The sequence below is a fragment of the Electrona antarctica genome, assembly GCF_951216825.1.
Source record: "Electrona antarctica genome assembly, chromosome: 8".
Taxonomy (NCBI): Eukaryota; Metazoa; Chordata; class Actinopteri; order Myctophiformes; family Myctophidae; genus Electrona; species Electrona antarctica.
The window spans coordinates 19501033-19513532 of record NC_136789.1 but is presented as its reverse complement, the minus strand read 5'-3'; the positions used below and the strand labels follow the sequence as shown (position 1 = coordinate 19513532).

Genomic DNA, 12500 nt, shown 5'->3' with positions numbered 1-12500 from the left:
TTACAGTGAACTAGGTGTACCGGACAGAATGGAACACTGGTTTTACAGTGAACTAGGTGTACCGGACAGAATGGAACACTGGTTTTACAGTGAACTAGGTGTACTGAATGGAATGGAACACTGGTTTTAGAGTGAACTAGGTGTACTGAATGGAACGGAACACTGGTTTTACAGTGAACTAGGTGTACTGAATGGAATGGAACACTGGTTTTACAGTGAACTAGGTGTACCGGACAGAATTGAACACTGGTTTTACAGTGAACTAGGTGCACTGAATGGAACACTGGTTTTACAGTGAACTAGGTGTACTGAATGGAATGGAACACTGGTTTTACAGTGAACTAGGTGCACTGAATGGAATGGAACACTGGTTTTACAGTGAACTAGGTGTACCGGACAGAATGGAACACTGGTTTTACAGTGAACTAGGTGCACTGAATGGAACACTGGTTTTACAGTGAACTAGGTGTACCGGACAGAATGGAACACTGGTTTTACAGTGAACTAGGTGTACCGGACAGAATGGAACACTGGTTTTACAGTGAACTAGGTGTACTGAATGGAATGGAACACTGGTTTTACAGTGAACTAGGTGTACCGGACAGAATGGAACACTGGTTTTACAGTGAACTAGGTGTACTGAATGGAATGGAACACTGGTTTTACAGTGAACTAGGTGTACTGAATGGAATGGAACACTGGTTTTACAGTGAACTAGGTGTACTGAATGGAATGGAACACTGGTTTTACAGTGAACTAGGTGTACTGAATGGAATGGAACACTGGTTTTACAGTGAACTAGGTGCACTGAATGGAACGGAACACTGGTTTTACAGTGAACTAGGTGTACTGAATGGAACACTGGTTTTACAGTGAACTAGGTGTACTGAATGGAACACTGGTTTTACAGTGAACTAGGTGTACTGAATGGAACACTGGTTTTACAGTGAACTAGGTGTACTGAATGGAATGGAACACTGGTTTTACAGTGAACTAGGTGTACTGAATGGAACGGAACACTGGTTTTACAGTGAACTAGGTGTACCGGACAGAATGGAACACTGGTTTTACAGTGAACTAGGTGCACTGAATGGAACACTGGTTTTACAGTGAACTAGGTGTACCGGACAGAATGGAACACTGGTTTTACAGTGAACTAGGTGTACCGGACAGAATGGAACACTGGTTTTACAGTGAACTAGGTGTACTGAATGGAATGGAACACTGGTTTTACAGTGAACTAGGTGTACCGGACAGAATGGAACACTGGTTTTACAGTGAACTAGGTGTACTGAATGGAATGGAACACTGGTTTTACAGTGAACTAGGTGTACTGAATGGAATGGAACACTGGTTTTACAGTGAACTAGGTGTACTGAATGGAATGGAACACTGGTTTTACAGTGAACTAGGTGTACTGAATGGAATGGAACACTGGTTTTACAGTGAACTAGGTGCACTGAATGGAACGGAACACTGGTTTTACAGTGAACTAGGTGTACTGAATGGAACACTGGTTTTACAGTGAACTAGGTGTACTGAATGGAACACTGGTTTTACAGTGAACTAGGTGTACTGAATGGAACACTGGTTTTACAGTGAACTAGGTGTACTGAATGGAACGGAACATGTGTATTGGTAGAATTGATGACGGTGAAGAATCTCCACAGGATTCATTGATGACGTTCTATCTCTCTGTCCCGCTGTCTCGCTCTTTCTTGGCCCCCATCTCTCACTCTCTCTCTCTTTCTGTCCTTTGATAAATGTGTCTTATTATCAATGTGTCAGTTGGGAAGATGTGCGTGCACGCACACACGCGTGCGCGTGCATGCACGCACACACACACACACACACACACACACACACACACACACGCAACAATGTTTACTCTACTTAGAGCAAAGATAGTGTGTGTGTGTGTGTGTGTGTGTGTGTGTGTGTGTAAGGCATTTTGTTTTGCATGATCTGTATTTTGTGATTGTTTTTGCTGATTCAATTTCACAGTCCACACACACACACACACACACACACACACACACACACACACACACACACACACACAGACACAGACACAGAGAGAGAGTGTGTCCACTTTACAATATTACGATGTTGACAGTAATTTATATACTATGAACTTGTGTGTGTGTGTGTGTGTGCGCACACACATGTCTGCGCATGTATTACAGCAGGAATCCCTTCATTGATTGACTTAATTAATTGCCAACAATTAAATGATCCATTTTACAATGAAAAAATCGGTATAACTCTTTTAATCTAAAAGCTCTCCAGTCATTTTAAATGTCATTGATTTATTTGTTGCCATCAATCATTTTTAGTGTTACGGATTGATGAATTCATAAACTAATTATGTATTAGATGAGTTATTATTTCTTCTTCTTCTTCTTCTTTATTATAATAATAATTATTATTTAACAAACATCTTGTAACATTTTTGGAAAGCATTTGTGAGCATACTGTATGTTGTGAAAAAACAAAAGGATTTGGGAGAGGGCAGAGACAAGACTCTCACTGTGTGTGTGTGTGTGTGTGTGTGTGGGGGGTGTGTGTGTGTGTATGCACGTGCGTGCGTGTGTGTGTTGGGGGAGTTGTTTGTCATTGGTCAGTCGCCTGGAAACAAAGCGATTATGGGAGCATGGCAGTGTCACTGATTGACCTTTATCACCATCTACAGTACGCGCACACATGCACGCACGCACGCACGCACGCACGCACGCACGCACGCACGCACGCACGCACACACACACACACACACACACACACACACACACACACACACACACACACACACACACACACACACACACACACACACGTTTGTATTGTGATTCTATAATGCCATTTCTACAATGGTTTGCTATTTTTATCCTTAAGCCTACAGCCAAAAATAGCAGGTGTACGACTAAGCTCACATTCGAATGTGTTGCACTTGCAACTAAGCATAAATCAGGCCTAGACCCCTAGACCTAACCTCTGAATCATCTGAATATTTTACTAATTGTAAACATATCTCTAAAATCCTTTTTAACCATAAAACAACCACTTCTCATTGTGAGGACCAGGAAAACGCTCATCACAATGTCCATTTCTCACATTTATGGGACACTTTGAACTGCTGATGTAAACAAAGGGACCGTTGTATTTGAAAGGTTGTGATGATGATGATATTACCATGGTAACGCAGCCTGACACCAAAATTAATCACATAATTACATGATCAATCACACGATTTAAATGAAAAAATTATAGCTTGTAATTTTCATATAATTCATTTCTCATTATCCTTACTTTAGATCACCTGTTCACCGAAAGGTTAAATGAAAATTGTTGGAGGTTATTTACTGTATTAAAATAATAAAACGATAGGGGACAGGGTAGGTATACCCTCACAAAAAACATGCAGTAATCCTGGTCTCTAAACTGCCTCCCCCTGGCCAGCCGGGGCTCCTGATGGCGGGCGGGGACAGGGAACTGGTTGGAATAACGTGTTCCTTCCACGCGCTACGTCCAACCAGTTTTTTTGTAATGATACCGTTTTGGCTTCAGTTGATATACCACAGCATGGCAATCAGCACTGTTTTATTCTGTAAAGCTTGCGGTAATATAGAAGTTCGTCTAAGATGGCTTAACATGGAGCTGTTCACGTTGGCCAATGTGAACAGCTCAAAGGCCGAAAGGAACATGCTGTTGCCATGTCTACGGTCCTTTAGTTGTAATCATAGCCTCATTAGCCACACAAGGAACCAGGACAGATGATATGGCTGTGATTTATCCTATATGTACATCAGTTCAATGCACAACAGGTGTGTAGTCCCATCTAGCCCAGTCAGTTTGACTCACCCACCCACTATTATATAACCAAATTAGTTTGCTAAGAGTACGTAATTGATATGAATATCAGTCATTTGATGGATGATACATACACAACAGCTATACATAAACAGGTGTCTGTACTGTACAATTTGCTATACTATACTGATATACATTACATATATAATATATATACCTTGTGCCACAGAGTTCTCTTGTTGGTTAGCGTTGTTCTCCACCTCGTTTTCTGGAAGAACAGCGTCTGAAAAATATACACTAAATAATAAACACCACAAATAGTTTGTCCATAATATTGGGGCCGCTGGCCTCACAATGTTATAGTAGCAGCTACTGGTTTCCATCGGATTGGGGGAATTATTGGATATTTATGTGCAATTGAAGCTTAATGAATTGTAAACCATTGCAACCACTCTCACTACATTAACAAATAATAAATAAATGAGCAGTGTGTGTGTGTGTGTGTGTGTGTGCGTCCTGGGCATGACGTTAAACTGCTCCGTTGTAACTACCATCGTCAATGTAGTAGGTGCATGGATGCATTTGCAATTTCTGTGGACTATGTAACTTGCGTACGAGAAGGCACTATTCACCAGTGGAATCTACCAACAGTCAACGCTACCTGGCGGCCCCTCCCATGAACAGCTTACTGGGAAGAGAGGCAATATAGACCCGGCGGCCTTCCAGCGGTATATCCGTCCGCTGTCGGACTAACCCTTGAATAGCAATGGATGGACTTCCAGGCACATGCCTGCTTTAACACCAAGCAACAGTGCAAGACTAAGAACTTTGTTTCCTATGGTGATCCAGCCTATAGGACATACCCACGGACTGGTTGTCCGAGGGTTTCGACAACTTGGGATGCTCGCCCAAAGACAAGGCATGCAAGGCTGGCAAAGTGTGCCATCTCTGCTGCCCTTTATGGCGGAGCTGCCACTGCTTGTGCCCAAGGAGTGCTAAGTGACATGTGTATTATATCATGAGGACATATCCATGAGTTTGTGAATGTAACCTTTACTGCACCTAAAATATTTGTGTTCCTGTATGCTTTCCCTGTGTGTGGACATAAATAGATTTCTGGATCTGTCTCTCTGTGTCCCTTTATTCATATAATTGGAGTTCTGTGTCAGGCATGCCCAAATATGGAGTGTTGTGATGTCAGAACAGGCCAGGGGCAGGGGCCCTGTCCAGAGCACAGCAGGGCAGAGGCCTTTTGTGGCGGTTCTGGACAACCGTGGGTCCGACCGACTCGACACCGGGCACTGCACTCCCTGTGGGGGTGTGGAACATGTGTGTCGAATTTGAAGTCGGTGGGGGCGAACGGTTCTCGAGTTACATGGATTACAGCCATACACCCGTACACACATACAGACAGACGTACATAGACATGGTGCATTCATAGATAGATGTACCATACGTGGGACATTTTTCTTTGATTTGACATCATAGATCCCTTTCTGAACATTTGGACCTTCTTGGTCCATTTGGTTCCATTTGTACACTCTCAGAGTTACAGAGCCATAAGGGTCCATTTGGTTCCAAACTATCATTTAGCTGGGGACCCCCTGGAACTCTCTCAAGGACTCCTGGGGGTCCCCGGACCCCACTTTGGGTAACCACTTGGTGTAGTGGGGGTATACGGTGGCCTCCTCACCGTCCAGTGGGAGGCTGCGGTGGAGCTCCCCTGGGGAGCCGTTGGCCTGCTTCAGGGCACGCTCCACCTGCTCTCTCCTCCGAGCCTCGAAGTCCAACGCCTCCTGTAACTTCCTCTTGGCCTTCTTCTCCCTCCGTAGTCTCCTCTGGATGGACACTAGAGAGAGAGAGAGAGAGAGAGAGAGAGAGAGAGAGAGAGAGAGAGAGAGCGAGAGAGAGAGAGAGAGAGAGAGAGAGAAAGAGAGAGAGAGAGAGAGAGGGTGGGGGGTATAAGTCACTGCTGTGTAGTAGTTACTTCCTAAGGTCGCTCTCTCAAGTCAAATCATCTCTCACCCCACAAACCATTCACACAAACGACCCACACACTATACTGAAATCAAGCAATGGGAATTTCAAAAAATAAAATGAATAAAAAAAGCACAACTTAAAAATCAAAAAGTGTTGATTAACTCAATCAATTCAATATTGATGTAGATGAGATGTTTCATACATAAGAGTGTTTAGTCTGGATTTAACCACTTGTATCGTAGCATCCCTATATTCTGGGGGGAACATTCACAGAAAATAGCCGACCTACAAGTAGATTGGAAAAAAGCGTTAGACGCGATAATTCTAGTACGTAACAATGCCTCACCTCTGCTGTGGAGCTCAGTGTTGAGTTGTCTCTCCAGGTTCTCTCTGATCTCTCTTTCTCTGTAGAGCTCCAGTTTCAGCTCCTTACGTTCATTCTGACTGTGTTTCTCCTGAACTCTGGCATTCTCCACGGCCACCTTCAGCAGGCCCTGCACGCACGCACGCACGCACGCACGCACGCACGCACGCACGCACGCACGCACGCACGCACGCACGCACGCACACACACACACACACACACACACACACACACACACACACACACACACACACACACACACACACACACACACACACACACTGTCATTGAGCGTACCGTAATTTGCACAGGCAAGCTCTAAATACACAGAAGGGACAAAGGGATTTACTGTAGGTTAAACGTTTTCCATCAAGTCAGCTATTGGACAGTCATATAAACACATGGAGACACTATGTTGAAGGAGGAATGTTAGGGACAGAATCATGATCCATTTTACCTGCATTTCTTGTCTTTTACCAGTAATTACATTTGAACATGCATTTTTTGTTTCCCAGGTTGACACCATGTTACTTTTCAGCATTCAAATTCAAAAGTGGCAAAAGTTAGCAGATCTACAAGCTCATACTTTTGTGTGAGGCTGTAGTGTGATCAAGTAGGGCATTCATTTACAACAAAGAAAAACACAACAAGTTTAAATGTGGAGATTAGAGGTTTCTAAATGTGACAAAAAGTGTAACTCCTGATGAAGTCTGGTTGGCCAGAGGAGGGCAGAACACCACAGCACACCTGGCTACTGTATCTATAGTCCTACCAGGTCTGTGCTCTGCCCCACTTAGACATGAATTATAGGCTTTTTCTCAGTTTCTCTTTCTTTCTTTCTTTCTTTCTTTCTTTCTTTCTTTCTTTCTTTCCGCCTCCTTCACCTACCTGTATATTAGTAAGCAGTGTCTCCATTGATGACAGCCCCTCGGCCAATAGGAACGGAGCAAAAGCAGGGCTCGCATGGTTGATTGACAGGGGTTGAGAGGTGAGTGGAAGCTTCTCATAGGTGGGTTTCAGAAGGGGGAGGGGCAATTGGACATCGTCTGCAAACAAGAAGACACAGAAAATTATGTTATATATTTATATACATACACACCCACGCACGCACGCACGCACGCACACACACACACACACACACACACACACACACGGCAACTAGCACAGCTTGAAGTGACAACAAATACAAATTGATTTCAAGCTTCACAACCCAAACACTTTCAGAAAATGCAGTTGTATGTGTTCATGTGGGCATATGTATCTATGTGTGTTTGTGTTTATTGTTTGTTTACGTCTGTGCGTCCGTGTGCGTGTGTGTGTGTGTGTGTGTGTGTGTGTGTGTGTGTGTGTGTGTGTGTGTGTGTGTGTGTGTGTGCGTGTGCGTGAAGTGTGAAAACAGATAAAACAAAGGCATGTTCTGTTGAGCCCGGCAGTTGGATTACGACAATAAATCATAACTGCGTTTGAATATTGTAACACTAGAAAAGCGACAGCTCTCTTAATAATTGATGTTTTTTTTCCGAGGCGGATCTTGGGGTTCAAACCTGGAGCCTTTTATTCATCCTGTCATGGCTGACTGGTCATGGTGCTGCTTTCAGCTACCATTCATACACTTACAGTACTGTGCTGTTCACACTGGGGAGCTGCCCAGTACAACTACAGTGTTTTACTGTTAGACAATGGGAGCTGCCCAGTACAACTACAGTGTTTTACTGTTAGACAATGGGAGCTGTCCAGTACAACCACAGTGTTTTACTGTTAGACAATGGGAGCTGTCCAGTACAACCACAGTGTTTTACTGTTAGACAATGGGAGCTGTCCAGTACAACCACAGTGTTTTACTGTTAGACAATGGGAGCTGTCCAGTACAACCACAGTGTTTTACTGTTGAGCTGTCCAGTACAACCACAGTGTTTTACTGTTGAGCTGTCCAGTACAACCACAGTGTTTTACTGTTAGACAATGGGAGCTGTCCAGTACAACCACAGTGTTTTACTGTTAGACAATGGGAGCTGTCCAGTACAACCACAGTGTTTTACTGTTAGACAATGGGAGCTGTCCAGTACAACTACAGTGTTTACTGTTGAGCTGTCCAGTACAACTACAGTGTTTTACTGTTGAGCTGTCCAGTACAACTACAGTGTTTTACTGTTGAGCTGTCCAGTACAACCACAGTGTTTTACTGTTAGACAATGGGAGCTGTCCAGTACAACTACAGTGTTTTACTGTTGAGCTGTCCAGTACAACCACAGTGTTTTACTGTTAGACAATGGGAGCTGTCCAGTACAACCACAGTGTTTTACTGTTAGACAATGGGAGCTGTCCAGTACAACCACAGTGTTTTACTGTTAGACAATGGGAGCTGTCCAGTACAACTACAGTGTTTTACTGTTGAGCTGTCCAGTACAACTACAGTGTTTTACTGTTGAGCTGTCCAGTACAACTACAGTGTTTTACTGTTGAGCTGCCCAGTACAACCACAGTGTTTTACTGTTGAGCTGCCCAGTACAACCACAGTGTTTGACTGTTGAGCTGACCAGTACAACCACAGTGTTTTACTGTTGAGCTGCCCAGTACAACCACAGTGTTTTACTGTTGAGCTGCCCAGTACAACCACAGTGTTTTACTGTTGAGCTGCCCAGTACAACCACAGTGTTTTACTGTTGAGCTGACCAGTACAACCACAGTGTTTTACTGTTGAGCTGACCAGTACAACCACAGTGTTTTACTGTTGAGCTGCCCAGTACAACCACAGTGTTTTACTGTTGAGCTGCCCAGTACAACCACAGTGTTTTACTGTTGAGCTGCCCAGTACAACCACAGTGTTTTACTGTTGAGCTGCCCAGTACAACCACAGTGTTTTACTGTTGAGCTGACCAGTACAACCACAGTGTTTTACTGTTGAGCTGACCAGTACAACCACAGTGTTTTACTGTTAGACAATGGGAGCTGTCCAGTACAACCACAGTGTTTTACTGTTGAGCTGACCAGTACAACCACAGTGTTTTACTGTTGAGCTGACCAGTACAACCACAGTGTTTTACTGTTAGACAATGGGAGCTGTCCAGTACAACCACAGTGTTTTACTGTTGAGCTGTCCAGTACAACTACAGTGTTTTACTGTTGAGCTGACCAGTACAACCACAGTGTTTTACTGTTAGACAATGGGAGCTGCCCAGTACAACCAAAGTGTTTTACTGTTGAGCTGACCAGTACAACCACAGTGTTTTACTGTTGAGCTGACCAGTACAACCAGTGTTTTACTGTTGAGCTGACCAGTACAACCACAGTGTTTTACTGTTGAGCTGCCCAGTACAACCACAGTGTTTTACTGTTGAGCTGACCAGTACAACCACAGTGTTTTACTGTTGAGCTGACCAGTACAACCACAGTGTTTTACTGTTAGACAATGGGAGCTGCCCAGTACAACCAAAGTGTTTTACTGTTGAGCTGACCAGTACAACCACAGTGTTTTACTGTTGAGCTGACCAGTACAACCACAGTGTTTTACTGTTGAGCTGACCAGTACAACCACAGTGTTTTACTGTTAGACAATGGGAGCTGTCCAGTACAACCACAGTGTTTTACTGTTGAGCTGACCAGTACAACCACAGTGTTTTACTGTTGAGCTGACCAGTACAACCACAGTGTTTTACTGTTAGACAATGGGAGCTGCCAAGTACAACCACAGTCAAACTGTTGATGAATGAACAGCTGAGCAAACGGATTGTTAAGTGCTTTGATCAAGGTGTTCTAACTGATATACCCACTTTTCAGGATTTGAACTAGCGAACTGTTATGCGCAACAATGTTAAGTTCTACACTTTTCACGGACGCACACATGTGCGCACACACACACACACACACACACACACACACACACACACACACACACACACACACACACACACACACACACACACACACACACACACACACACACACACACACACAATTATAATTTGGGAAAAGAGACACAAGCAGGCAAGGTTAGTTACCCGTGGCAACATGACAAGACAAATTACTGTGTGTGTGTGTGTGTGTGTGTGTTTGTGTGTGCGTGCGTGCGTGCGTGCGTGCGTGCGTGCGTGCGTGCGTGCGTGCGTGCGTGCGTGCGTGCGTGCGTGCGAATTTCCATTGTATGCTATATAATTCTACACTGTGCTTGCAACCTGCTATGGTAGAAGCAGTTGGATATGACTCAATAGACATTTACAATAGTCCCAGATTAATAAAATCTGGGAATAAATCTCTTACCAAGAATTTTCTTCACCAATGTGTTTGTAAAGGTGTCTACTAACATATCCCAATGTGTTTGTAAAGGTGTCTACTAACATATCCCAATGTGTTTGTAAAGGTGTCTACTAACATATCCCAATGTGTTTGTAAAGGTGTCTACTAACATATCCCACCAATGTGTTTGTAAAGGTGTCTACTAACATATCCCACCAATGTGTTTGTAAAGGTGTCTACTAACATATCCCACCTTGGTTTGTAAAGGTGTCTACTAACATATCCAATGTGTTTGTAAAGGTGTCTACTAACATATCCCACATTGGTTTGTAAAGGTGTCTACTAACTATCCCAATGTGTTTGTAAAGGTGTCTTGTTTGTAAAGGTGTCTACTAACATATCCAATGTGTTTGTAAAGGTGTCTACTAACATATCCCACATTGGTTTGTAAAGGTGTCTACTAATATATCCCAATGTGTTTGTAAAGGTGTCTACTAACATATCCCAATGTGTTTGTAAAGGTGTCTACTAACATATCCAATGTGTTTGTAAAGGTGTCTACTAACATATCCCACATTGGTTTGTAAAGGTGTCTACTAACATATCCCAATGTGTTTGTAAAGGTGTCTACTAACATATCCAATGTGTTTGTAAAGGTGTCTACTAACATATCCCACATTGGTTTGTAAAGGTGTCTACTAACATATCCAATGTGTTTGTAAAGGTGTCTACTAACATATCCCACATTGGTTTGTAAAGGTGTCTACTAACATATCCCAATGTGTTTGTAAAGGTGTCTACTAACATATCCCAATGTGTTTGTAAAGGTGTCTACTAACATATCCAATGTGTTTGTAAAGGTGTCTACTAACATATCCCACCAATGTGTTTGTAAAGGTGTCTACTAACATATCCCAATGTGTTTGTAAAGGTGTCTACTAACATATCCCACCAATGTGTTTGTAAAGGTGTCTACTAACATATCCCACCAATGTGTTTGTAAAGGTGTCTACTAACATATCCCAATGTGTTTGTAAAGGTGTCTACTAACATATCCCAATGTGTTTGTAAAGGTGTCTACTAACATATCCAATGTGTTTGTAAAGGTGTCTACTAACATATCCCAATGTGTTTGTAAAGGTGTCTACTAACATATCCCGACTTTCAGGCATATCTGACTAACAGTATAAAGCAGGTAACTGTAATAGCAAAAAAATATGTCCTTCTGTCTGTCTGTCTGTCTGTCTGTCTGTCTGTCTGTCTGTCTGTGCTATTACCAGCCCAAACTCTTCAAACGGCAAATAAGTGATATTCTCTTTCTCTCTCTCTCGCTCTTTCTAAAAGCTTTACCATCAAATGGATTCTTACTTTCCACGAAAGGCCTTTTCAATCCATTTCTTTTTACTCCCTTCTTCTTTTGTTAAAATGTGTTTTTTTGTATGTGTGGTGGGTTTTTGACACTGGACATATGTAGTTCGTTTTATGGTTTCAGCCAATAAAGAGCCTTTGTTCATGAATATTTAATGTGACTTGGTTTTAAAAGGAGGGAATAAAAGGTCCAGCGAGTTTGTCTTTGTTTTATTTATGTGTTTGTTTGAGAAGGCCTAAGACTTCACCTATCTCTCTCTCTCTCTCTCTCTGTCTCTCTCTCTCTGTCTCTCTCTCTCTCTGTCTCTCTCTCTCTCTCTCTGTCTCTCTCTCCCTCTCTCTTTCTCCATCTGTCTTTCTTTCTCTCCATCTGTTTTTCCCCTAGTTTTTCTATTATTTCTACATTTTCCAATCTTATTGTCATATTACTTTTCATTTTTATCTCCTTTCCTTCTTTTTATTTATATAATTAAATAAAAAATGATCGTAAAAAAAAATCATAAAGCATAATTTTAAAACAACCACAGCGATCAACACAATAATGTGAATAAACCAGCATATAAGACAATGAGATTAAATTGCTTCTAATAACATAATAACATTATTGACTGATTGATTGATTGATGGTGATTGTGCAGGTACAAACTGTGATCAAATCTGTTTTGTGTAAAAGTGTTTAAAAACCCATTAAAACCAGAGAGCATCATGTGACATTTAAGATTTTTGTGTTGGGTATTAATAAATAATA

General features: G+C 42.4%; 1 protein-coding gene across 1 annotated transcript in view; it reads right to left on the bottom strand.

Annotated features, from left to right (window-relative positions):
• Positions 1 to 12500, bottom strand: part of LOC306928650 (dachshund homolog 2-like) — a gene marked incomplete at its 5' end in the record, with an annotated part of 34284 nt that overhangs the window by 4607 nt on the left and 17177 nt on the right. Inside the window, 4 exons of the mRNA XM_079508920.1 lie at positions 4025 to 4090; positions 5501 to 5656; positions 6134 to 6281; positions 7040 to 7197. Coding sequence (XP_079365046.1) covers positions 4025 to 4090; positions 5501 to 5656; positions 6134 to 6281; positions 7040 to 7197 — 528 coding nt within the window. The remainder of the gene's footprint in view (positions 1 to 4024; positions 4091 to 5500; positions 5657 to 6133; positions 6282 to 7039; positions 7198 to 12500) is intronic.